Consider the following 26,862-nt stretch of genomic DNA (forward strand, 5'->3'; position numbering starts at 1 on the left):
AAGTTGATTTATTCTGGAAATATATTCCTGCCTTTTTATTATTCATAATTATGTTAAAAAGTTACATTTTTATTAGGATTTTTAGGCTGTTTTGTTGTTTATCTAATATTTCGGCTACACGCTAGCTGTTTTGGCTAATTTAGACTTTAATTTTAATTTTTTTAGGCTGTTTTGGACTTTAACTAATATTTCAGCTACATGCTAGCTGTTTCGGCTAATTTAGGCATTTTGTTTTAGTTTTTTAGGTTGTTTTGGAGTTAGGCTAATAGTTACATGCTAGCTGTTTTGGGTAATTTAGCGGGTTTTTTTCAGTTTTTTAGGCTGTTTTAAAATTTAGCTATTTTTTTTAACTACATGCTAGCTGTTTGGGTTAACCTTTTTTTTAACATTAATTTGGCATTTAGCTAATATTTTAGCTAGCAGCTTCAGCGTTTTTAGCAATCAATTTCAGCATCTTTATCGGCAAAATTCAGCTTACAGCACTACTAGCATGATCACAGGTAATGCTATATATCTAGTTCATACTTCTGTTAAAAACTTACGGTTTTAAAGTTTTTAAAAATGTAGTTTTAGAGTGTTCAATAAATGTTTATCCTGTTCGGCCGTGACCTAAAGTGTGTTTTGGATTTTGGCCTCTTGTGCGTTTGGGTTTGTCACCCCTGATTAAGATGCTGTAATTTCTAAAAAAAATAAAGAGCATAATTTTATTTTATGATCATATTTTTGTAGTTTTAGTTAAAAATGATTTAAATTGGTATTATTTACATTTTCATTCAATATAAAAATGCAAAATAATGAAATTAGTCAGTTATAAAGACATTTGTCAGACTTGTGTTGACATTACTGAAAGCCACTATCTTCCTGTAAAACATTTGGTTTGCTGGAGTTTTATAAAGTTGTAAAAATGAAGGAAACGCTTCTGTTTTCATGATTATAGAGCCGTTTTTGCTCTGGTTGTAGTGGACAATGTGGAGAAGTACATGAAGGAACAGTAAATTATCGGTTCTCACTTCCTTATTTCATGACTTCTACTGTAATAATAATAATAATAATAATAATAATAATAATAATAATAATAATAATAATAATAATAATAATAATAATAATAATAATAATTCAAAAGTTGGTATTTGTTTTAAAAAGTGCCGTTCATCATCCGGGTCTTATTCTGACAAGCTGCACGCAACCTTTTTTTCCACACTATTAGAAAACAGTAACATATAAATGTTTATCAGACATTAAAGATGGGAGTAAAAAGTTGCATAAACTTCAGTTGGGATGCTGCAGAAAACGAGTGAGTGTCCCTTTAATTCGCTCGGAGCCCTGTGGGGATTCAGCCTGTGGAATGCGTCGTTTGTGTGCCAGAAATTGTTCCCAGTGGACACCGAAACTCACTAAACCAAGACCTGGGAATATTCCATGATCCCGGATGTCTTTGGGCAGAGTGAGTTTTGATTGTTTCTCCGTGTAGTTTGGAGTTTTTCTCGGATGTAGCGGGTGTGGATGTGGTCGGAGCGGTAAGAAGCAGCTGCTGTAGCGGGATCAGGTGGATGAATTCCCGTTGTTTCACTCGGACTTCCATCTGCTAGCTAGCTAACAGCTAAGCGCACCTAAAATAAATCTCAGTAAAAGTTTCCCGGTGTTCCATATCAACATTAAAACATTTTTTTTATATTCAATGAATACTTTTATCCTTTTTGACGCATAATTTGCATAATATCTGCTGTGAATTAGTTGCTCTTTGTAGGCTAGCCGCTAGCTTTCCAATGCTAGCGCTTTAACTGCGCCTCTATTTGGAAAACAAGGTTAGTTGGGTAATTAGTGGGCTTTAATTAGCTTGTGGTTTGTCACGCTGCTATAAATGTCTTTTAGAGTTTATTTTTATGCTCCATTTTCAGCTGCTGTTCGTAGCCTTCAGTAGAAGTTCAACAGGTGATTGCTAGCAACTTTTAGCTTTCAAGGCAGTTGTTTTAGCTGAAGTTAGCCTTTGAAATGTATTAATTGAGTAGTGGTCAGCATTGAAATTGATCATTTTCGGGAAAACCTTAAACGCATCACAGGGAAACATTAAACTGGTAGTTCAATCTCATGGTTTGGTCTTCAATAAATAATCAAATAAAAAAAGTGTTTAATTTTAACTGAACAATAAAGTTTTCAGTTTTGTATTTGCACCTGTGGGCCACAGTAAAAGCAAAACTAATCCCTGGAGTAGTAAGAATCTGGGAGTCTGCTGTCCCTTCAGATCTTCCCATGGACTGGGCTTTCTCCCTGACTGGATCACATGCTGCTAATTGTGGTTGGCAGGTCTGCCAGTGCAGAAAAGCACAACCCACTCCGTCTGGTCTCAGCCACCTCACTTTCTCCTCATTTTTTCACCCCCAAATGTTTTGCATAGTTTGCTGTCACGCTCAGAATATTTAATATCCCTTTAGCCTCCAGTGACAAGTTTAACACCAAAGGAATGAGCAGGAATTCTGATGTCACTTCTTAGGTGTATGAGTAAGAAAGGAATGCTATTATGGTCTGATGTATTTCTCCAGACTCCTTTCTTTGCAATACAGCTCTCTTTTTGCTGATCCAGGTAGTCAGCTGAGGGTTGAACTGGAAAAAGTAAAACAAGAAAAAGAAGCATTTTCATCTTTATGAGCAGTTTACAGTCTTTTAAATAATTTAACATTTTCAGCCATATTGACAACTTGTCGACAAATTCAAAACTTGGGATACAGTCTTTCATAGCCTGGAGTTTGTGTGTTTTTTGACTGATTTATGTAGTAAAATTAGTGCTACTGAGGAAAAAGCTTGAAAAGTTGAAGTATTTTTCGACTCCATTTTACTATTATGTTTGCTATAAAGACTGGCAAAGTTGTGATTTATTTATTTGATCAATTTGTCCAGAATTAATTCTTATTCTGTTAAACCCGTGTTGAAGTCAAGGCCCGGGGGCCGGATTCGGCCCTCCACATAATTCTATCCGGCTCTCCAGATCATTTTATTTATTGTATAATTTTGACAAAAATATATTTTTATGAAGAGTACAATCTTGAAAGTTATTTAATGTTTAAGTTGATTTATTCTAGAATAATATTCCTAACTTTTTATTATTCATAATTATGTTAAAAAGTTATGGTTTTAAAGTTTTAAAAATTGGCATTCTGTTAGCTTTTTGGACTGTTTTGCATTTTTAAATATTTTTAGGCTGTTTTGAAGTTTATCTAATATTTCCGCTACATGCTAGCTGTTTTGGCTAATTTAGGATTTTCTTTTTAAGTTTTTTTTAGGCTGTTTTGGAGTTAGGCTAACATTTACTTGCTAGCTTCTTCGGCTAATTTAGGCTTTTTTTTTCAGTTTTTAGGATATTTCAAAGTTTAGTTATTTTTTCAGGTACATGCTAGCTGTTTTGGCTAACCTAAGTTTTTTTATTTTTAAGTTTTTTAGGCTAATTTGGCATTTAGCTAATATTTTAGCTGGCTATCAGCTTCAGTGTTTTCAGCTATCAGCTTCAGTGTTTTCAGCTATCAGCATCAGTGTTTTTATCTATCAATTTCAGCATCTTCAGTGGCCAAATTCAGCTTACAGCATTAACACTAGCATCGTGGGTAATACTACTTATCTAGTTCATAATTATATTAAAAAGTTACGGTTTTAAAGTTTTAAAACTGTCGTTTTAGAGTGTTCAATAAATGTTTATCCTGTTTGGCCGTGACCTAAGGTGTGTTTTGGATTTTGGCCTCTTGTGCGATTGGGTTTGACACCTCTGCTGTAAGATACTCTGAGGCGCTTCATTAGCTTGGCTGAGCTCATTTGCATCTTTTTTTTTCACAGGGTGACTCAGTGTCGTCCGTCACTTTGAACTTCCTGTTTGGTAGGGTAATTACCGCCAGCAGGCGTAGGGTGTGACGGTGGTTTTGATGGCCGAGCAGCTGACACCACCATCAGGATTTATCACGTTGCTTTAGAGCGACAGAACAGGCTGTTACTCAGCTGCCATTGAACTCACCTGATAAGTCATACTTGAGGTTATGATTCGACTTCAGCTTTGACTCATTACTGACTTTAATTCAGGCGTACAGGAAGGTGGTGCGTAGCCTTGAAAAGCTTTATATGATAACAGTGAACTGATAGCGCTGTCCTTGCTTATCTTTAACATTTTATTTGTGCTACACAAAAAGTCTTCCTACAGTTTGTGGATAATCGGATCCACTTCATGAGAAACATTTCAGTGGTAGTTGAGCTGATGCTGTTTGGTTCTTCTTTTTGTGAAGTTTTTCTAAAGTCATTGTGACTTTATTTTGACAAAATGGTTAGATTTTGTTATAGGTTGAAGTTTGTTTTGTCTGTCCCCCTGTGACCCGGTCCCAGATGACTGAAAGAAGATGGCTGGAGTTTTAGGTAGTTTTTTCCCCCTAACTACTAAAACACAATGTATTGTGGGAATATATAGTTCCCTGGATTTTAAAGGCAGTTTGGACACGATTCTCACCACTTTTCTTTAGTTTTTCCAAACGCCAGATATGACCTCACCTATTTCACAAAGTCAAAATTGAATCATTTTTTCACGTTTATTTATGACTCCATTGTGTTCTGATGGTGAAACTGTGGATGGTTTATTAAAAAAACATTTAAAAATGTTTTTTTTTTTGTTCAACTGCAATGCATTGTGGTCTATATTCACCAATCTAGTGATCATTGATGCATGCTAGTTTTTCGCAAAGGCTTCTGGGAAACTTCAAGTACACTTGATTTTGGAATTGGTAGATTCGGACAGCACTAGAACATGGCGGACGTGCTGTATTGTGAGTGGGGGGGTTGGACATTGCTTTTAATTTTATTGGTTGATCAAGTGTTGTTAACACATATTTTTGTGGCTTTTTTTTATTCAGATGATCGTTATGTGTGTATAAATATTTTTTTAGTTGATCTAAACTCAGCAACTGGATATGAATCTGCTTTGAGTCTCCATGTAGAAACGCTGAAGGTCACAGAACCTGCAGCTGGTGGACGTACGCCGTTCATTTGCATTTCAGTGCTCACTAATTTTGTCAACAAGTTGTTGTTTAGATAATTTCTGGGCCTTTTCTTGTGATTAAGGTGCAGTATTTTAAGTTTTTTTAATCAAATGTAAAACTTTTGTTAGCTTGTTGCTATTTTTCCTGAATTAAACAGAAAATTCAGGCTTAAATACATTTAATTTAACTTTTGAAACTTATATTTCAGTTATTGGTTTACACTTTATAACATTTTCAATGCTATAAAGTCAGTAAAGTGCAAAGAAAATCTCAGCATTTTACTTGTGTTTTCTATGAAGTTTGCTAAAGTTTGTTATTGTTGCTTTCTAAAAGGTTCTTTTGTGAGTCAGCTTTTATTTTTTGGCAGTAGATTGAACTATTCCTGGCAGGAATAGGGCTTAATGATTTGTTACATATTAATGAACTTTATTGGATGAGCGTAAACTCTTAGGTTATATTTTCCGCCATATTGTGGAGCTCTGCTGTTCGAGTTTCCTTTAACATCTCTGATTTGTCTCAACCAGCTGTAGATGTTTTCATGACTTCAGTTTTCATTAAAGTGAGAGAAAAAAGGAGTTCCTGACTTGGCCTGTAAACATCAGGAGCTGGAGTTTCTGTGGCGCATGAGCAGTCATGTTTCTGTCCTGAGTAAGATCAGTGCTTCTTTAACTCAACAAAATCATATTTTAACTGAAGGTTAATAAATGACAGCAGTCCTGGCTTCTGTGCTTGGAGCACTTTCATAAAAACTATCTTTCTTTTCCAGTCCTGGTTGGTGGAAATACTCTCGTCTGTTGGCCGTCTTTACTTTCTGCCTCTGGCTGGTCAAAACTGAAGAGACACTGACTCCAACATCCTGTCCTCTTTGTTTTTTTTTGTTTTTTTTCCCAGATTGTGCCGTGAACGTTCACAAGAACTGCAAGTCCCTGCTGGGTGAGTGCACCAGCAGCAAGTCCAAGGTAAACATCTCAGCAGCGCAGATAAAAAACGATACAGCTCACAGTGAATTCCATACGTGTATTCAAACATTATACAGCAGCAATGTGGAGTAACAGATAGGAAACTAGTGCTGCCACAATCGATTATTTTATTAGTCGACCAAATAACTGATTATTTTTTCCAATTAGACGACTAATCTGGTCATTGTCAAACTGGATGTAGAGCAGAAATCTTAACCATCATTAGCTTTAAACTAACTAAAAACTAGATATATAGCATTACCTGTGAATGCTGTGAGCTGAATTTGGCAGCTGAAAATGCCAGTGCTGATAGCTGAAAACGCTGAAATTGATAGCTAATAATGCTGAAATTGTTTGCTAAAAACGCTAAAATTGATAGCGAATAACCCTTAAACTAATAGTTGAAAACGCTGAAATTGTAAGCTAATAATGCAGAAATTGATAGCGAATAACCCTTAAATTAATAGCTGAAAATGCTGAAATTCTTAGCTAATGATGCTGAAATTGATAGCTAAAACGCTGAAGCTGATAGCTAAAAACACTGAAATTGATAGCTAATAACCCTTAAACTAATAGCTGAAAATGCTGAAATTGATAGCTAATAACGCTGAAATCAATAGTTAAAATTTGCGGAAATTTACAGCTAATGACGCTGAAATTGTTAGCTAAAAACGTGAAATTGATAACTAATAATGCTGAAATTGATAGCTGAAACGCTGAAGCTGATAGCTAAAAACGATGAAATTGATAACGAATATCCCTTAAACTAATAGCTGAAAACGCTGAAATTGTTAGCTAATAATGCTGAAATTGATAACGAATAACCCTTAAACTAATAGCTGAAAATACTGAAATTGATAGCTAATGACACGGAAATCAATAGCTAAAATTTGCTGAAACTGACAGCTAATGACGCTGAAATTGTTAGCTAATAACACTGGAATTGATAGCTAAAAACGTGAAATTGATAGCTAATAATGCTGAAATTGATAGCTAATAACTCTAAAGCTGTTGGCTAAAAATGCTAAAATTGATTGCTAATAATGCTGAAATTGATGGATAAAAACGCTGAAACTGATAGCTAATAACCCTGAAGCTAATAGCTGAAAACGCTGAATCTTATAGCTGGCTATAATATTAGTTAAATGCCAAATCATCCTAAAAAAGTGTAAGTTAGCCAAAACAGCTAGCAGGTAGCTGATATATTAGCTAAACTTCAAAATAGTTTAAAAAACCTTAATAAGTACCAAAATAGTCCTAAAAGCTAGAAGAATACCATTATACCCTTCCACTTTACTACACTCTGACTCCATATAATATAAAGTAACGACTAATCGACTATTAAATTAGTCGTCGACTATTTTAATAGTCGATTAGTCGTTGATTAGTCGACTAATCGTGGCAGCTCTAATGTAAAGCAAACATCTTAACTATCATCAGCTTTAAACTAACTAAACAGTAAAGACAATGAAGACGATAGTTTATCAAACTTTTATTGAATCATGCAGCCTCTGTCTTTCATCAGCGTCTGGAATGAAAACAAAATCAAATGAGAGAGATATCTACCTACCTTTGACCCTACACCATCCATCAAACCCGTTTTGACAGATGCCCCGCCCCTCAAGATGACATAATCATTTAATCTTTTCACTTTTATAAATATAGGGTCAAAGGTCACCTGTCAAAATGAGTTTGATTGAAAGGATATTCCTGATCTCTCTGATCAGTTCTGCATCTGAAACGAGGAACTATTTTTCACAAAAGATAAAGTTTTGGTCTCTTTGACTCAAATAATGAAAAAAGTGCATTTTTTTGGAGCTGAACGCTCACAACTTTGTTCAACTTTACTACACTCTGACTCCTTATAGTATAAAATAACGACTAATCGACTATTAAATTAGTCGTCGACTATTTTAATAAAAAAATGAAAGCAGAAAAGCAAATGAAAGAAAAAATCCATAAAACATTCCAAATGGAAGCGTTTTGTGTATTTTGATGACTGCAGGTATTGGTAACTATATATATTTGAAATGTATATATATTTTAAAATGAGCTCATTATTTTTTATGTTCTTCCTGCAGAAAGATTCTGGTCTAAAAGCTGGTTTGTCAGGATCTCCTCGACTTGGTAAGCTAAAATCTTGTTAACTAAAAAGTAGTTTAGTTAAAAAACAGTTTTGCACTCCTACTTTATGTGTGAAAGTCTGGTTTTTGTGCGACACTGAGCTGGACGGGAGGAGATTGATCTCCAACAGTTTGAGGGAAAAGGTGATGATTAGCCGTAAAGAGCTCAGTGATGGATCTGAACATCGTTTATGATGCTCCACTTTCAGGATTTGCAAAGAAATAAAATCCTTTTTTTATATTTTAATTTTCTTCCAAGAAAGGTTGGATTCTAAGCATGGATTCTGCCTTTTTGTGCAGGAGCTCCAGTCTTAACTCTTATTGCAGCGTCAGGCAGGTGTTGCTGCATGTGCTTGAACCCGCGGGGGAGCTGACCTGCTGCAGCAGCTTTAGTTCATCTCCTGTAGCAGCTGTTGTTCTCCTCTTGACAGCTGGAGTCCTTTCAGTCGCACCTTATTTCTCCTCATGCCTCGCCCGGCCAATCAGTGGCGTGTGTGGGGGGTCAGGAAGAAGAAGCCTTATATAAGGGCGGCGCATCTTTCCAGAAGTTGCCACAAATCTCACGTCTGTGTGAGTCGCTTATAAATTAGTTTCTTCGCCTGTTTCTGAGACGTTTGCGATGGACGTAGCAGCCGCTAAAGGCCACAGAACGGCGGGCGCCAAAGCCTTCTCCAGGACTGTAAAGACGCCGTCCCCGTCCGCCTCATCGTGGGGCTTGTCTGGACGCGTTGGCGTGCGAGTGTTAATGCACCGCGACATGATCGCCCGCCGCTTCCTCAGATCCCTGCCTCGATCTTGGCTGAACAAATATTGGGCTCGTTGTGGGCAGAACTCTCCCAAGTCGTCCTCCTCTCCACTCCGCTGGTCATCCTCTCCTTTCTCGCTGTCTTCTCCTCGTTTCTCCTCACGTTCCTCCTCCCTCCCGTCTCATTTTCTCCGTTCACCTGTGTCTCGTCTCTCTTTCTCAGCACTAAGAGACCGGGACAGGGAGAAGGATCAGGCAGGACCGGGCGCGTCTCAGGCTCTGGATGGCCACCGCGGTTTTCCCGGTGCCCCAGGCATGACCGTTGGTCTGTTGGGACCTAGCTCTCAGCTGTCGGCTGTGCAGTTCTCTTGCTCCTCCAGCTCCTCCACCTGCAGCCTCCCGCAGCACGCCAACTCAGGGTGAGCCCACTTTTTCTGTGGAGATTTTGAGCTCAAAAAGCGTCTAAAAACTTGTGTAGTGGAATCTAGATGTTGATGACATTCTTTGTTCTGTGAAAAAGCAAAGTGTGACCCGTGTGTCTCCTTCAGATCCCTGTCCGGGGAGATGGATGAAACCGATGCTTTCCGCATCAAACGCTGCAATGAAGACGTCATTTCTCTCGCTCCTTCAACCACAGAGTCCATCTTTGACGAAGGTGAAGCAGAAACTTCTTTTTTCTTCCAGTTTATGAAACTCGTTTGGAGATATTTGTGAGGTATTAGAAAGAGATACGATGTGCATCACGATATAATAGATCTTAAGGGACAATAAATCTGAACAAAATTCTATAAAATGCATTTATTTTAAATAACAAAACATAAAACTCTGCAACTGGATCTCATTTAAAAATTGCTTTTACCCAAGCAAATCCCAAGTGTTTTTTATATATATAAATTATTAAATGTTATTATATTAAATGTGAACATTTTCGCACTTCTTCTTTTGTTTAAACTCTCAAAGTTCAAACCTTCATAGAAAAATAAGTCCAGTTTTAAAGAATGAAAACAAAGATCTGATCGCGATTGAAGATTTATGTCAATTTGTCAAACTGAGCGGATTCTGTACAGGAGTCGCAGCATGGAGGAGATTGAGTTTCAGTGTTTTACAGCCAATCAGGACGCAGAACACGACGTGCTGTTAAAGAAAATAAACGTGTGCAAAATTTAGCTGGAAAAAGTCTGTGAAACGGTGAACTGTTGACGGATTATGGTAGTCAAAAGAATACGTTAAAGGGTTAATTATGACAAAAATAAAGTTCCATAGGTGTAACTCGCAGCAGCAAAAAAAGTGCACTATATAAAAAAAGAATCATATAGAACTATTGGGAGAAATTGATTAATCAAATTCTAGGAGAAAGTACAGAGATTTCAACATAAATAGACTGAATATATTCTTTACTGCCGTAATTATATTCTGATCCTCTGTGTTGTGAGCGGAGCTGCATCTTCTTGTTTGCTTTCAGTAGCAAATCCTGATACACCTGCAGTGCCCTCTAGTGGTTGTAGCTGTGTATTGTTAAAGGATCATATATAAAGACTCCTGGCCAAGAAATTCAAAAAACCACGACTCATATGAAGAAAAATGTGATTACTGTTTGCAAATAAATTAATGATTCATTAAAAATAGTTTCCGCAGCATTTAAAGTCAATTACCAGTACCGCTAAGTAAAATATTACTCCACACAATCGCTAGACATTTGTTTTATCACAGTTACTGATGACAAATCCACCTCTTTTCAGACATTTTATGCCTCTGAGTTTATGTAATAATGTATAAAAAGTAGGGCTGCCACAAACGATTATTTTAATAGTCGAATAATCACCGATTATTTTTTCCGATTAGTCGACTAATCGGGTCATGCACAAAGTGGATGTAAAACACACATCTTAATCATCATTTGCTTTAAAATAACTAAAAACTATATATATATATATATTCACACTAGCATCATCATAGATGAAATGTAAGCTGAATTTGACCGCAAAAGATGCTAGTGATTATAGCTGAATATGCTGATAGCCAACTAAAATATTAGTTTAAAGGCCAAATTAGCCTAATTAAAGCCAAGGTTAGCTAAAACAGCTAGCATGCAGCTGAAATATTAGCTAAATTCCAAAACAGCCTAAAAAACTTAAACAAAAAAAGACTAAGCTAGCAAAGACAGCTAGCATGTCTGAAATAAAAAAAACCCAAAATAGCCTAAAAAACCTTAATAAATGCCAAAATAGTCCAATAAGCTAGCATAACACCATTATAACTTTCAAAATTACTATACTCTGACTCCATATAGTACAAAGTAACGACTAATCGACTATTAAATTAGTCATCGACTATTTTAATAGTCGATTAGTCGTCGATTAGTCGACTAATCGTGGCAGCCCTAATAAAAAGAGGTTTATGATGTAAGATTTCTAAATGACTCTCAGTCATGAAAGATTTTCCTTTAAAATAAAGTACCGTCTATTATTCCCATTCTGATGATTTAACTGGTTCCAGCTCAACAGAACCTACAGCTGCACCTTTTCTTTTAAAGTCCTAATTCAAATGACATCAGTAACTTTTCTAAAATTTAAATGTATTTGTTTAAAACTGTTTTTTGGGGGGTAAAGGTGTTACATTTTAATATCTGACTGGAAATAAACTCATGAAGTAAATTTAAATCCAGAAGTCGTCAGTTTTTTTATTTTTCTGCTCCTCCGTTCAGATGCTCACTTTGCAGCGGTGCGCGCCGACTTAGAGCTGGATGCTCAGGACCTGGAGGCGGAGTCATGGAGCTCGGCGGTTGACCAGCAGTATCTAAAGAAGCACTCAAAAGACACCGTTAAGAGGCAGGATGTCATTTATGGTGAGCACACACTTGAGTCTCTTTTTAGAAGTTAGAGTTTAGTGGATGAAATCTGGTCAAAGATGAGTGATGAGAGCTCAAAACAAAACGCCGGTGTTGTCCCGCAGAGCTGATGCAGACGGAGATGCACCATGTCCGAACACTGAAGATAATGCTGCGCGTGTACGTCAGAGAGCTGAGGGAGAACCTCCAGATGGACTCCAGCAGACTGGACTGTCTGTTCCCACGCTTGGAAAACCTCCTCGACCTTCACGCACGTTTCCTGTCGCGCCTCAAGGAGCGGCGGAGGGAAAACCTCGTGTCTCCTAGCAACAAGAACTACGTGATTAACAGAGTGGCCGACATCCTGATCACACAGGTAAAAAGACAAAAAAAGTCCTTCAGTTGGAGCTTTAGAACCCAAATAAATTGTGCTTTTTGTGTGCAGTTCTCTGGAGAAGTTGGGGAGAAGATGAAGGACAGTTATGGAGACTTCTGCAGTCACCACACTGAAGCAGTCGGCTACTATAAGGATCAGCTGCAAAACAACAGACGGTTTCAAAATACTATACGGGTACAAAAACGTTCTTAGAATCTCCTTAACTTTATTTAAAGCGTTAATGACTGACGAAATGTTTTTATTTCTCTAGAAAATCAGCAATCTGTCCATCGTGAGACGGTTAGGTGTAACCGAGTGCATTCTGTTGGTGACGCAGAGGATTACGAAGTACCCAGTACTGGTGGAGCGCATTCTACAGTACACTGAAGGTCGTCCTGCTGGAAAAAAACCTTAAACCTTAATGAGCCAAATTGACAGTATAATAAAACATGATCTTTTTTGTTTTTAGGGGGTACAGAAGAGCATGAAGACTTGACTCGAGCTCTGGGTCTTATCAAAGACGCCATCGTGCAAGTGGACTCGATGGTTAACCTTTATGAAAAAAATTCTCGACTCCGAGATATTCACAACAAGATAGAGCCAAAGGCGCTGGGGAAAATCAAGGGGGGGCGGGTGTTCCGCAGGGAGGACCTCGCCGTGGGAAGGCGGCGGCTGCTTCACGAGGGCACGGTCAGCTGGAAAGCCGCCTCCGGGAGACTCAAAGGTATGATGGGAACAAAGATCGGTCCAATGAGAGCTCATTAGCATCATAAAGATCAAAAGATAAGATTTAGTAAATTGTTAATTTTGGCATCCTCTAATAAAGGCGAGTCAAACTCAATCGCATAAGGGGCCGAAATCCAAAACGCACTTTAGGTCGTGGGCCGAACAAGATAAACATTTATTGAGCACTCTGAAACTTTAAAACTGTAACTTTTTAACATAATTATTAACTAGATATAAAGCTTTACTTGAGATAATGCTAGTGTGAGTGCTGTAAGCTAAATTTGGGAGCTGAAGATGCTGAAATTAATAGCTAAAAACCCTGAAGCTGATAGCTAAAAACGCTGAAGTTGATAGCTAAAAACGCGGAAGCTAATAGCTGAAAACGCTGAAGCTGATAGCTGAAAACGCTGAAGCTGATAGCTGAAAACGCTGAAGCTGATGGCTGAAAACGCTGAAGCTGATGGCTGAAAACGCTGAAGCTGATAGCTGAAAATTCGGAATCTGATAACTAAAAACGCGGAAGCTGATAGCTGAAAACGCTGAAGCTGATGGCTAAAAACGCAGAAGCTGATAGCTGAAAACGCTGAAGCTGACGGCTGAAAACGCTGAAGCTGATAGCTGAAAACGCTGAAGCTGATGGCTGAAAACGCTGAAGCTGATGGCTGAAAACGCTGAAGCTGATGGCTGAAAACGCTGAAGCTGATAGCTGAAAATTCGGAATCTGATAACTAAAAACGCGGAAGCTGATAGCTGAAAACGCTGAAGCTGATGGCTAAAAACGCAGAAGCTGATAGCTGAAAACGCTGAAGCTGACGGCTGAAAACGCTGAAGCTGATAGCTGAAAACGCTGAAGCTGATAGCTGAAAACGCTGAAGCTGATAGCTGAAAACGCTGAAGCTGATAGCTGAAAACGCTGAAGCTGATAGCTGAAAACGCTGAAGCTGATAGCTGAAAACGCTGAAGCTGATAGCTGAAAACGCTGAAGCTGATAGCTGAAAACGCTGAAGCTGATAGCTGAAAACGCTGAAGCTGATAGCTGAAAACGCTGAAGCTGATAGCTGAAAACGCTGAAGCTGATAGCTGAAAACGCTGAAGCTGATAGCTGAAAACGCTGAAGCTGATAGCTGAAAACGCTGAAGCTGATAGCTGAAAACGCTGAAGCTGATAGCTGAAAACGCTGAAGCTGATAGCTGAAAACGCTGAAGCTGATAGCTGAAAACGCTGAAGCTGATAGCTGAAAACGCTGAAGCTGATAGCTGAAAACGCTGAAGCTGATAGCTGAAAACGCTGAAGCTGATAGCTGAAAACGCTGAAGCTGATAGCTGAAAACGCTGAAGCTGATAGCTGAAAACGCTGAAGCTGACAGCTGAAAACGCTGAAACTGACAGCTGAAAACACTGAAGCTGATAGCTGAAAACCCTGAAGTTGATAGCTAAAAACGCGGAAGCTGATAGCTGAAAACGCTGAAACTGATAGCTAAAAACGCAGAAGCTGATAGCTGAAAACGCGGAAGCTGATAGCTGAAAACGCTGAAGCTGACAGCTGAAAACGCTGAAGCTGATAGCTGAAAACGCTGAAGCTGATAGCTAAAAACGCTGAAGCTGATAGCTGAAAACGCTGAAGCTGATGGCTGAAAAACGCTGAAGCTGATAGCTGAAAATGCTGAAGCTGATAGCTAAAAACGCTGAAACTGATAGCTGAAAACGCTGAAGGTGATAGCTGAAAACGCTGAAGCTGATGGCTGAAAAACGCTGAAGTTGATAGCTGAAAACGCTGAAGCTGATAGCTAAAAATGGGCTTATTTAAAATGTTAAAACTGTAACTTTTAAACATAATTATGAATAATAAAAACAGACAGGAATATTATTCCAGAATAAATCAACTTAAGCCTTTAATAACTTTCAATACTTATTTTTTTTTTTGCCAAAATTATACAAGTTATGAAATTCATGCAAAATAACTTTGCGCCATTAAAAACAATAAAATGATCTGGACGGGCGGATCTGCTGTAATAACTCCAAAATATGAACTTTGTGGTGGAATCTTAAATTCCGTGTTTTCATGTGACGTTGGTACTCTTGTGTTTTAATTCTTGGCCGTCAACTCCCTCAGCTGTAGATGAGGAGTTCAACCAGCTTCCTTTGTAAGTCTGTTTTCTGATCATTCTTTCAGACATTCTGGCCGTTCTTCTGTCAGATGTGCTGCTTTTACTGCAAGAAAAGGATCAGAGATACGTTTTTGCCACAGTGGTGAGTCATTTGCCTTCGTGTTTCTTAGAGAGTAATGTTTCAACTTCTACTCATCATCTTCGCGGTTTTCTCCACTCAGGACAACAAACCTTCAGTGATTTCCCTCCAAAAGCTGATCGTCAGAGAAGTCGCCCATGAAGAGAAAGCCATGTTTCTCATCTGTGCCTCCTCCAACGAGCCGGAGATGTACGAGATCCACACAACGTCTAAAGAGGAGCGAAACTCCTGGATAACGTTCATCCGACAGGCTGTAGAGAGGTACTTTTGTTCTCCTCTGAAGTAGCTGTGCTGGTTTATTCTGGAGAATTCTCTTGTAGACTGATGCTGAAGTTCGGTTTAATCCGGTCTTTTTTCCTCCTCTTAGCTGTCCTCACACAGAGGAGAGGCTGTTCAGTGAGGAGGAGGAAGCTCGAGCTTCCAGGCTGAAGGAGTTTCAAGGTGACTTTCAATCACAATTTTTAATTTATGTTTAACTTGGTGACATGTTGAAAAAAGAAATACATGTGCTAACTTAGATTGTTTCCTTTTAGTTTATTTTCTGATCCTGAAGGAAAACTGCCAGATTCTGGTCACATCAGTCTTAGTCACGTGACTTAAAACGGCTGCTTTGATTGCTAAGCTAGTAGCCAAAAGCTAACAAAAACATTTTTACAGAGAATTAAGATTCAAACAAATAAAGTTGCTGATTTTGTGGAAACTTTTGAGAATTTTCCTACAGCAAGAATGAATTAAATTCAGAAATTTTAGCACTTTGTGTTGAGGAAAAAAAAAAAAAAGATAAAGTACCGTCAATCTTTTTGTCCTGAAACATAATCGGAGTCTGGATTGAGAGTTAAAAATGCATTCTATGGGGGGAAAAAAAATCATGGAATTAAAAAAAAAATCAGAAACGACTTCCACAAATCAACAACTTCGTTTCATTGAATCTTTAGCATCTGTAAAAATATTTTTAAAAATCTACTGATACTACTGTTTTATTATGAAAATACATTTTCAAATCTTAAAAATGCCAACTTCTGCCCCGTTTGGACCGGTCTGTGAAAATATGATCTCATTTAAGCCGGTCAGTAGCCTGAAAAAGTTTGGACCTTCCAATATTAAAGTCTCCGTTTAGTTCTCGAGATTTAAAGTTGTGATTCTTCTCTGAAGACTCAGTTTATCTGATGTTTGACTCATAGAGCGGCTGAGCCAGAAGGATGCCGTGATCGTCCAGGCTCTGACCGAGAAGCTGCAGCTGTTTGTGGAGATGTCCGAGTCTGTGTCCGGTCTGGAGGATTCTGCGTTACGGTCCAGACTGCTGCTCCGAGGAGATACCTCCGATCTCCAGCAGGGGGAGGCGTTGCTCAAAGCAGCCATCACTGAGGGTATGAAGATGCTGGACAACACAGATCTTTAATGGTTCTTTTTTGATGAAACCTTTTTTTGTTTGTTTTAGTGGAGAACCTGCAGAACCTCCTTCAGTCGGAGAAGAGAGAGGAGGCTCAACCGCCACGTACAGAGGAAGGAGGCGGCTCTGGGCTCCTCCCCAGGCGAGCAGACACCTTTGGAGGTTATGACAGCATCTCCTCCATTCAAAGTAGGTTCAAATTTAACTCAAAACAAGAAAAAAATCCTTTTCATCTCTCTAATAGTCTCCCAAAGCATGTGTTTGTTAAACATTCTGAGTTTAGTATTTAAAAATGCAAAAATTAGACAATTAGATATAAATATAATCAATATTTTAGTATTTTTGAGCTAAAGTTTTGTTGGTTCTGATTTTTCTGTGGCAGATGGCATCGTGAAGAAGAACTCTCCCGGAGAGTCCAGATGCAGAGACAGGAGCCAGAGAGCCAGCTCCGACCCTCAGCTCAAAGAGATCTGTGGGAAACACAGCCTGCAGCAGACAGTAGGGGCTCCACTCACTAAAACACACGAAACAAAACCATTAGCAGATGATTGACTGCTTTATCCTGGAGAGAATTCAAACAATTATCAGGAAAGTTTATATCTCACTCTTTCTGTTGTAAGGAGACTTTGAGGGTCCAGAAAAGTGCCTAAATACATCAAATATATTATTATTATCTTTATATCTCTAACTTGTTTTGTCAACTTAATCAGTGTTTGTCACTTAGCTGAATATAAAAACACACTGAGAGAGACAGACTTGTCCTTTTGTCTTAACTTTTCTCTTAAGTGAACGGATAAATGAACAAAGTTTGGGAGGAAAAGAAGTCCGTTAAAATACGGAAGTCGACTGTTTTCTACAATTTCTGTTCCTCGTATGTTGTCGTGTGACTTTAGTCATTTATGTTAATATTCAAAGGCCTGAACTTCCTGTCAGGCTTTGTAAGTTAGAAGGCTGTGGAAGAACTTTAAAGGCTCTTATTTTGTTTGTTTTCTTAACATTTTTTCTTAATTTTATACCAGTTTTCACAAAATCACCATAAAAGTTCTCTACAGAAAAACGTCTAGCATAAGAAAAAAAATCAGAAAAATGGCGTAAAATGGTAAATACCATTTATCTCAAGAGTTATGTTCTAAAAATAACCTAGGATAAGTTACATTTGCAAAGTAGAATTCTTAAATCCCGAACTCGAGTCTGCGATATTCTGATCACTGGGCGATAAAACTTTAGAACTTTTAGAACTGAGTCTATCGGAATTCGCTTTTATTTTGAAGAGTCAGAAATCGACACTCGTCAGTTGTAAGCATTTGCTCCTCTTTGTCGAGTAAATGTTTGCATCTAATTACTTATGTTTTTTTTTTTTTTTAACTTTTCTACTTTTATCGTCTCCAAGATAATCGTTTGGATCCAGACGGAACTGGAAGACAAACCGTGTTGATTTGTTGACCGCGATGTAGCATTAGCATGTCGCTAATGCTAACACAGACCGGTTTACAGTCGGACAACGTTTTTTTGACAAAATCCTGTCAACATTTCCACATTTGGGTGTTGTTCCCGTCACAGCTTTAGCCTTTCTGACCCATTTCGTTTACAGCATCACTGTAAGTCGTGTGTGATCTTGTGCAGGTGGAGGAGAGCCGCGCTTCTCCTGCGAGACGGAGCTGGATGTGGTCAAAGGCCTTCCCGAAGACAGAAGTAAGATTCTAACACACACAACTGGATTCCTACTGACGTTTGGGAACTTTCCAAATCTTGAATTGTCTTTGTGTGAAGTTGAGTCACTAATTTTTTTTTTTTTTTGTAGCTTATTGGCAGCGTGTTGATGCTCTCCCAGAGCCTTTATAGTCTGCAGGTAACCACATCTTCACGTTTATTCATTTATTTAAGGAGTTTCTGTATTTTTATGTCTATAAATCTGGATTTATTTCTCCCCAAATCTTCTGAACGTTTGGATGCATGTATTTTATCGGTTTGTTTGCATCCTCAGGCCATCATATCCCAGCAGGACAGTCACATCGAGCTCCAGAGGGCCTCCCTGACGGAGCGGGCCTCCATGCCCAACCGCCACCGAGGAAACGTGCTGCTGGAGCAGGAGAAACAGCGGACGCTGGCCCTGCAGAGAGAGGAGCTCGCCACCCTGCATAAGCTGCAGTCTCAGCACCGGCAGGAGCAGCAGCGCTGGGAGAAGGAGAGGGAGAGGCACCGGCAGCAGGTGGAGGCCACCGAGGCCCGGCTGCTGCAGAGGGAGGAGGAGTGCAGGCGGCTGGAGGTCAGCTGATGGCAAACATCACGGATGAGGTTAGATTTTCAACAAAAGTTTCAATGTTTTGTGTTTTTAATGAAAGGAGCATCTCGCGAAAGAGAAGGAGGAGCTGGACCGACAGAGGGAGACGTACCAGCAGGATCTGGAGAGGCTGAGAGAGTCCACCAGAACCGTGGAGAAAGAACGGGAACGTCTGGAGAACCTGAGGAAGACCAAGAGAAAGACGATTGAGGTGAGCTGACTGCAGAGGGACGCTATAGAACAGATGGACGAACTGTATCACTCGTGGGCCACAAAGGGGTTTAAAATCTGACAGACGGGCCGGACCAGAACCAGAATCCTGGCATGCTTTGGTAATTCACCTCATAAAAGAAAGAAATAACACGGATCTGGACAAAAACATGCTCAAATTTTGATTTAAATTACTTTAAAACAGAACATTTAGAGTTTTTATGTCAAAACTGTGTTTTTGTTCTTATTTTACTTCCATTAATGGGTTGATGTCCTTCAGGGAAAAACTCAGAATGATGCTGCCTTCAGGTGGTGTTGAAATAATCGGAAAAATGACTGTCCCACTTGGAAATCACACACGAATATCGGAAAAACAGCAGAATGAATGCAGATCCACTTCCTGAACCAGAACAAAGGTCACTTTATTAGTAGTGCGCCATCTATAGGGAGACACCGGAACTACAAGTAAAATAAAACAATAATTAGGAAACCATTAATATGTTGTCGTTTGTAAACCTCTGCTATAGAATTATGATCAAACTAATACATTTACTAAACTGTGCGTTCAGATAAAAATCACTGGATTAAGGAGAAAATGGGCATAAATTGTATAAAATAGTATGTTTGGATGTTTATTCACGTGCTTCTTGATATAATATAACTATATTTACTTTTTGACACGACTACACTTATATCTTATATGTTACATATTTAAGAAACTTTTAAATTACAAAATATTTTTTAAATATTTGTTAAGTTGAAAAGATGTATTATTATCATGACATATCTGCTTGAATATATATACTATAAAATAATTATTTTTGGAGTTAATTTGTCATAAAATGGACTTAAATTAAAAAATGAATCTTTTTGTTTTATTGTTTTTAACAGTAAGTAAGTTTACATTAGTAATAGGTTGAATGGATGAGATGAGTTCATAACAAATATTAGATTTTTTTTCTCATGAAACTGAATCACTTTCATGTTTCGGGACACGGATGACACTGAGAGGTCTTTGGATTTCTTTTTGGAAACGTTCCTCCCTGTAATGGACCTGATTACCGGCCGTCTCTATTAGCTGCCGTCCCGGTGGAACCACCACGTTTATCTGACACGATTAGGCCGTATCGTCTTTGTTCAGGACATTGACCTGCAGGAATGTCTTGTGTTATGAATGTTTGTCTGTGAGAGTTAGCAAAAGATAAATGAAAAGAAATCTAAAAAATAATTAAATTTAGCTGATTTCTGTAAATATTGCTGCTGGTTCTGCAGGTTTAAATACGGTCAAACGCACTGACTCATGTTTCTGTTGACGACATTGAGATTTCTCACAGCAAACACCTGCAGGTTTACAACAAACAGACATAAAAACCTCTTAACTGCAGCTTTAAACCTCTTTAACCTTCCTATATTACATTGTTTGGGTAAAAGAAAGTCAACAACAGCCTGTTCTGAAAGTGTTAAACGATTAATGTGTCTCTATCTTTTTCTTCCTTGTATCTGTTCCTTCATTACAATGAGCGCTTTTGTTTGAGAGTTTAATGGGAGAAGAGTCTCAGAATGATCCAGCGGCTGTAATTTCATTCCTGTTTTGCTAACAGACCCGAGAGTCTCAGCATTTTTGCCTAATATGAGGCTTCAGCTACTAAATTCTTATAACTTTTTCAGTTCAGAAAAACAAATCCTTTGTGGTTTCATACAAACGGTAAAATAAACCCACAAAATAGTTGTCTTGCAAAGCAGTTTCTTTACTTTTTTCTGTTTGTGTAAAAGAAATAATTCATGATTTTAATATGGAAATGTGTTCATTTTAATTATGTCAGTACAACCAGACAAAATATTTGTTTCATTTTATTCTGAATATTTAACAAATGTAATCAAATTGCTGACATGTGTATCATAATCGGATGAATCAAGAATCGGTGATCAACCCTGATAGTTACCAGTACCTGAAAGTAAGACATTTCATCACTTACTCCCCCACCTCCACCTCCACCAGGAAGGAGGGTTGGTTGACCAACCATCTGAAATGTTTAGAGTGTCATCTGTGCTGCGTATGAGAAGCACATGACTCCTTTGATTCATCACAATGCTGCAGAAGTCTGTAAACACAGATGAGTCATCTCTGGTTCCATCTCAGTGTTTAGACATGGCAGCAGTGGATGCAGTTTGTTTCTGGACAGAGAGACCGCCGTGGGGATTTTCTGGGTTCACACTTTTCTAACCGTTCAGTCAGGAGTTTTGTCATTGTTTGTGCATTAACTCTTCATTAATATATAATTGGGGGCAAGTAGGATTTATTTATTTGTTGCATTTAGACTGTGGAAAATAGAGCTGGTTATCGGTTATCATTTCCAGAAACGATTCAATTCACAATTCTGATTGTGATTTTTTTTTTTTTTTTTTGATTTATCAATTTAATTTAATTTTAAGTTTACAAATTTCTACACGTTTGTTTAGAAATACATAAAAAATCTACTATGTATTTTGAATATATTTATATTAGTCCAATACAGTTCACATATTGCAAAGTTTACTAGTGAAATAATGAGATTGGTAATATCCTACAGTGTTACATGGATTCTCAAACGGAGAAGTTCTGACAAAAATGTTCATTAACATTGTAAACATTGTTCTGCTTGTTCTCCTGGAGACCGTTTTTGTTTGGCCACTAGGTGGCGATTGCGCTGTAGACGTAAACCTTTTTCAAGAAGAAGACGACAGTATGAGGGGAAAAACAAAGTTTTAGGCCACAAATAGTTACTTTAAAAAATATTTGCTTAAATGAATTTGGAAAATGAATCCCAGTAAGTAAATAAAGATGTTCATTTAGTCAGCAATGTGTTTTTTTGGTCGACCGAGCGTTAGCGTTAGCTGTCCTATGGGAATTTCTATTAAACGTTAGCATCAAGCTAGCTGACTTTAGCCTTATATGCTAAATCAATTTATATCTTTTATGAATCGATTATTGATCTATTAAACTTAAATCGATTCAAATCGAATTAAAGGATTTTTTAAACCCAGCCCTTGTGGAAAGTCCAGCCTATTGACTGTATATGAGAACTGGACTAGGTGAGTGTCCATGTCTGGTTTCCCTCTGTACTCATAAACCTTGTGCTATCCTAGCATATTTACATAAAAAGTTTGTCATTTGGACCCCTCTGTTTTTTTCTATCATAAAATCGTTCCCAGTGACATTTTAAGTAGTTTGTTGCCAAAATCAAAAAGCCTTTGTTGCTTTATTAGAAAGATTTTATGCACGGTGCCAGTCGCTCATTAGAAACATAATTCTGGTTTGTGGGCGGGACTGTTGACTCAAAACGATCTGCCCCCCTCCCCATCGCTGAGACCTCTGTTGGAGCGCTAACGCTCAAGCTTTTACCCTCAAGCTAACCAAAAACCACCTCCTCTAAGCGAAAAACGAAATTGTGGTATTTTCATTGAGAGAATTTATTATCAAAATTCCAATTTGCGAAATTTCAAAGTTAATGGAAACGCAGCTAATAGTCCCACCTATCATGAACCAATCAGACGAGACCTGATGTGAGTGGGCGTGGAGCTCCACCTCAAACAGAATCAAGTTATATTAAAAGTAAGCTAGTTATTGCTGGCAGAGCATACCTGAGTAGATTAGATGACCTCAACCAGCATGACATGGACTGGTTTACACGACTCGTCATGTAACGATTGACTAATGCAGATAAAGATGAAACTTCTCAGGACAGTGAGTCACTGTCCTGGTTTGTAATGAGTGTTTCTCTAATGAGCTGTTCTGTTCTCCCACATACATGATCCTTTCTGTTTGAACTTTGTTGCCGGTAATCCGCCTAACTGCTCCCTGCTGTCAAACTGGGCTGTTTGCTCTGCATGTGATATCAGTGATTAATGTCACAGGATGACCTTTCCCCTACTTCTTCAAAGATGTAATGAGGTTTGGACAATTGGAGCTAATAATCTAAATATTTACCTGCTGTACGTTTGTTGCCCGTCTCAAAAGATCGGACGATCGTATCAGCGCCTCGGGTCATTCGCAGATGACACGAAAGAGTCCGACCTTTCGGGTCTGACAGATCCACTCAGAGCGAGCGGAGTCGATGTGAAGCCAGGTTTAAAGGTACGGCCGAGCTTCAGATGAGTGGTTTTCACACATGAACGAGCTGCTGGTCTGTACTTTGCTCTGAGCCGGGGGACAGCTTTGGCTCTTGAAAGGTTTTGGAAGTGGTTTGTTTCCACTCTGCATCAAACATGAAACGACCTTTTCAACAAACTTTGACCACGGATTCTCCTCGAGGTTCCCCAGCCTTTAGAATGCAAACAGATTAAATAAAAATTGTGTTTTTATCAAGTTCAAGTAACAGTTTTCTCACAGAAAATTAAGATTAAAAAGTGTGTTTTTGACCATTTCTTTTCTTAAATCGCGGTGAATCAAGAGCAGAAGAAAAAAATCCAGTTTGTAGATGTTACATACAAACTAAAGTGGGCGGAGCCACAAGCTCTCATCTACTTGCAGACAAATAGATCTACGTACGTCTTCCTCACCTGAGGCTCAAAACTGCACGGCTAAATGGCTTACGTTATCTTGTAGCGGTAGTGTTAGCTAGCGTGAGAGTGTTAAAGGCCCTATACCATCCTTTTCTTAAATATTTCAGAGTAAACTATATCCATATATATGATCATATATTACCTTAGGCAAGCTAAATAAATTATGTATGAAGTATGAGTTATTTTCATGAGTTTTTTCCAGAAGTGAAACACCTCAATCTCTGAGTCTCCGCCTCCTGCTGCTTGTGGGTGTCACCCATCTCCTGACATCATCTTAGAGCCCCAGCATCGTATCTGCTTTTTGCCCACAAATACAGAAACATCCAAACTTCTGCATAGATGGATGTGCGTACCATATAACTGCCTTTAGTAGTCCTGCCATCGCAACACTGGTTGTAGGGATGGCTGGGGCTAATGGCTGAGGTGGCTGAGTGGCGAAGTTAGCAGCAGATCTCTGCTAGCTGAGCGGAAAAATTAGTGGCTGAGCACCGCTAGCTACTCGGTGAAGTTAGTGGCTGATCACCACTAGCTAAACAGCAAAATTAACGGCTGAGCACCGCTAGCTGAGTGGTAAAGTTAGCGGCTGAGCACCCTTTAGCTAAGCAGCAAAGTTAGCAGCTGATCACCGCTAGATGAGTGGTGAAGTTGGCGACTAATCACCACTAGATTAACAGCAAAGTTGGTGGCTGATCACCGCTAGCAAAGCGGCAAAGTTAGCGGCTGATTACTGCTAGCTAAGGAGCCAAGTTAGCAACTGAGCACTGCTAGTTGAGCGGCAATTTTGGCGGTTGATTACTGCTAGCTTTGCGGAAAAAGTGTGTCTTTGTTTTAGCCTGAGAGGGCGGTTCTGGTAGCCCAGACTCTTCTTGAAAGGGGCTGTTCTCACTTTGTGACATCAGCTTGTTAGAAACTGCTGGTTTTCATTGGTTGGTGGGGGCTGGTGCTCCGATGGAAGGTTTTTAGAGGAAGGCTCAAATGTGTGCATGGATTAAAACGCTGCTTTGGGGTTGTTCATAGCGAGGAATGAACCTTATAATACACTTAAAAGCTCAAAAATTAGGTTTTTCATGGTTTAGGCCAGGGGAGTCGAACTCAATCACATAGGGCGCCAAAATGAATTTGGCCTCTGAAGATGCTAGTGCTGATAGCTAAAAACGCTGAAACTGATAGCTGAAATCACTGAAGCTTTTAGCTGAAAACACTGAAGCTTATAGCCAGCTAAAATATTAGCTAAATGCCAAGTTAGCCTAAAAAAAGAGATTAGGTAAGCAAAAACAACTAGCATGTAGCTGAAGAAATAGCTAAATTCCAGAATAGCCTAAAAAAATGAAAATAGCCTAAATTAGCATAAACAGCTAGCGTGTAAATATAAACACCAAAAAAACATTTTTTAAAAGCCAAAATTAGCCAAAAAGTTAGCATGTAACTGAAAAAATAGCTAAACTCCAAAATAACCTAAATTAGCCAAAACAGATGGCATGTATCTGGAAAAAATGACTCAATTTCAAAATAACCTAAAAAAATACAAAAAGCCTAAATTAGCTTAAAAAATAGCTAAAATTCAAAATAGCTAAAAAACCGAAAAAAATCCTAAATTAGCTGAAAAAATAGCTGAAATTTAAAATGACTAAAAAGCCTAAATAGAATAGAATAGAATAGAATAGCAATTATTAGCAAATAGCAAAAATTAACCAAAACAGCTAGCATGTAGCTAAAAAAAAGCCTAAATTAGCTGAAAAAAATAGCTAAAATTCAAATTAGCTACAAAAAACTGAAAAAAAGCCTAAATTAGCTAAAAAAATAGCTAAAATTCAAAATAACTAAGAAGCCTAAATTAGCCGAAACAGCTAGCATGTAGCTAAAATATTAGCTATAATCCAAAACAGCCTAAAAAATCTTAGTAAATGCCAAAATAGTCCAAAAAGCCAGCAGAATACCATTTTTTAAAACTTTAAACAACAGTTTTTTTTTTTGGTTTGGGCAAAAAAAATTATAATCACAATTAAAAGACACTGAGAACACTTTTACCAAAGATCAAACGACGATCGGAGCGGATTCCTCAATCTACAATTGTAGCTCTTCTAAAGCCAGCAATGAAATGCGTTTCTCAACACATGCTAGTGTTGCAGCAGAGATGCGCCTGCCGCGACATGCCCGGACGTCAGGGGAGCTATGCTTTTCATCTGTTATCTCATCTGATTGTGGCAGGCCTCAAGGTTTTTATTGGCTCCCGTCCAGGTCGGAGCCTCGTTTCTGATTGCACAACGTCAAGTCACAATGCGCACACATCAGCAACTCCACAAAAATGTAATTGGCAGTAAACAGACGCCCAACGGAAGAACTGGATTTATGACTTTCGAGTTGAAAAGGATCAAATCAGGAGAACGCCAACTCTCGGAAAGCTGTTACCTGAGCAGCTCTGTAAACATCACCAAAGATGGTGGAAAACGTCAGATGATGAAGGCTTTTCACAAAATCCTGACCTGCATCTGTTCGTTATCTCTCATCTACCGTCTGAGCCTTCAGCTTCATTTCTAGTTCACTTCTTTTTACAGTAAACGTTCTGTAGGTCTGCACAGATGACTGAATACTTTCAAACAGAAGCTCTCCCTTCATCAGGTTTCTATGCTACTTAAAAATCTATATGAATTCAGCTCCAGTATAATGTAAAAGTGTCATTTCATATTCATTTAAGTTCAGACTCATCTGCTCTTTTATGGTCTGTAATCCCAGAATAAAGAAGTTACCGAACAAAAGAACAAAGCGTGCCGCTTCTGAGGACTTCCTTTGTTTGTGTTGGGTTTTATCGCTCTTACACAAGCGAGGAGGCGCTGTTCTTGTGTCGGGCTGGGCTTTAAGTTTTCAACAAGTCATTTGTCAATTTCAAAGCTGCTGTAATGTTTGTTAGAAGTTCGGTTTTCTTCTGGTTCTTTGAGCCGCTAAATGCTGCAAAGTCGCACGGATTTCCTCCAGTAAATTCAGGTTTTAGGATCGCTTTACAAAAAATTACAATTAGATTTGTTTCAAAGAAGAAGAATCAGTTTTATATTCCTAAAATATGTCCAAGTAGAGCATATTTCTATAGAATTACAAACTTACTTTACTATCAGCAAAAATAAATAATTATTCTCAAGATAAAAGTATAAACCCAAGATAATAATGAAATGTAACTTAGATTTGTACCTTTTTATCTCTGGGTGTCGTATGAATCATTTGTATTAATTTTTTTTTATTCAAAGACAAAAAAATGTGTAATCAAAATTATTTAAATTATATATTTGTAAAATATACAAAAAACAAAACAAAACTTTACTAAAAAAATTAAAAAAAAATGCAAAATGTTTCCAATTTTCCATAATATTTTGCTAGATCAAAAAAAAAACTAACCAATTAATCGCAAACTGTAAAATAAATTACCGTATTTTTCGGAC

The 26,862-nt window shown here is 38.2% G+C and overlaps 1 protein-coding gene and 1 long non-coding RNA gene across 4 annotated transcripts in view; one reads left to right on the forward strand and one right to left on the reverse strand.

Moving 5' to 3' along the window:
- Nucleotides 1-26,862, forward strand: part of LOC112150802 (rho guanine nucleotide exchange factor 18) — a 63,078-nt gene that overhangs the window by 24,105 nt on the left and 12,111 nt on the right. For all 3 annotated transcript variants that reach the window (XM_024279294.2, XM_024279291.2, XM_024279293.2), the window contains exons 10-28: nucleotides 5,898-5,965; nucleotides 8,047-8,092; nucleotides 9,057-9,252; nucleotides 9,382-9,488; nucleotides 11,538-11,678; nucleotides 11,786-12,036; nucleotides 12,106-12,231; nucleotides 12,308-12,425; nucleotides 12,506-12,760; nucleotides 14,935-15,011; nucleotides 15,091-15,269; nucleotides 15,376-15,449; nucleotides 16,190-16,375; nucleotides 16,447-16,587; nucleotides 16,781-16,896; nucleotides 18,022-18,090; nucleotides 18,200-18,247; nucleotides 18,383-18,664; nucleotides 18,741-18,890. In XM_024279294.2, the coding sequence (XP_024135062.1) occupies nucleotides 5,898-5,965; nucleotides 8,047-8,092; nucleotides 9,057-9,252; nucleotides 9,382-9,488; nucleotides 11,538-11,678; nucleotides 11,786-12,036; nucleotides 12,106-12,231; nucleotides 12,308-12,425; nucleotides 12,506-12,760; nucleotides 14,935-15,011; nucleotides 15,091-15,269; nucleotides 15,376-15,449; nucleotides 16,190-16,375; nucleotides 16,447-16,587; nucleotides 16,781-16,896; nucleotides 18,022-18,090; nucleotides 18,200-18,247; nucleotides 18,383-18,664; nucleotides 18,741-18,890 (2,630 nt within the window). The remainder of the gene's footprint in view (nucleotides 1-5,897; nucleotides 5,966-8,046; nucleotides 8,093-9,056; nucleotides 9,253-9,381; nucleotides 9,489-11,537; nucleotides 11,679-11,785; nucleotides 12,037-12,105; nucleotides 12,232-12,307; nucleotides 12,426-12,505; nucleotides 12,761-14,934; nucleotides 15,012-15,090; nucleotides 15,270-15,375; nucleotides 15,450-16,189; nucleotides 16,376-16,446; nucleotides 16,588-16,780; nucleotides 16,897-18,021; nucleotides 18,091-18,199; nucleotides 18,248-18,382; nucleotides 18,665-18,740; nucleotides 18,891-26,862) is intronic.
- Nucleotides 18,181-19,196, reverse strand: LOC118598653. The gene is made up of 2 exons (XR_004947722.1): nucleotides 18,792-19,196; nucleotides 18,181-18,669 (listed from the first exon to the last, which is right to left on the reverse strand). It is a non-coding gene; the product is annotated as an uncharacterized LOC118598653 (long non-coding RNA).

The sequence above is a fragment of the Oryzias melastigma genome, linkage group LG4, assembly GCF_002922805.2.
Source record: "Oryzias melastigma strain HK-1 linkage group LG4, ASM292280v2, whole genome shotgun sequence".
NCBI classification, from domain to species: domain Eukaryota; kingdom Metazoa; phylum Chordata; class Actinopteri; order Beloniformes; family Adrianichthyidae; genus Oryzias; species Oryzias melastigma.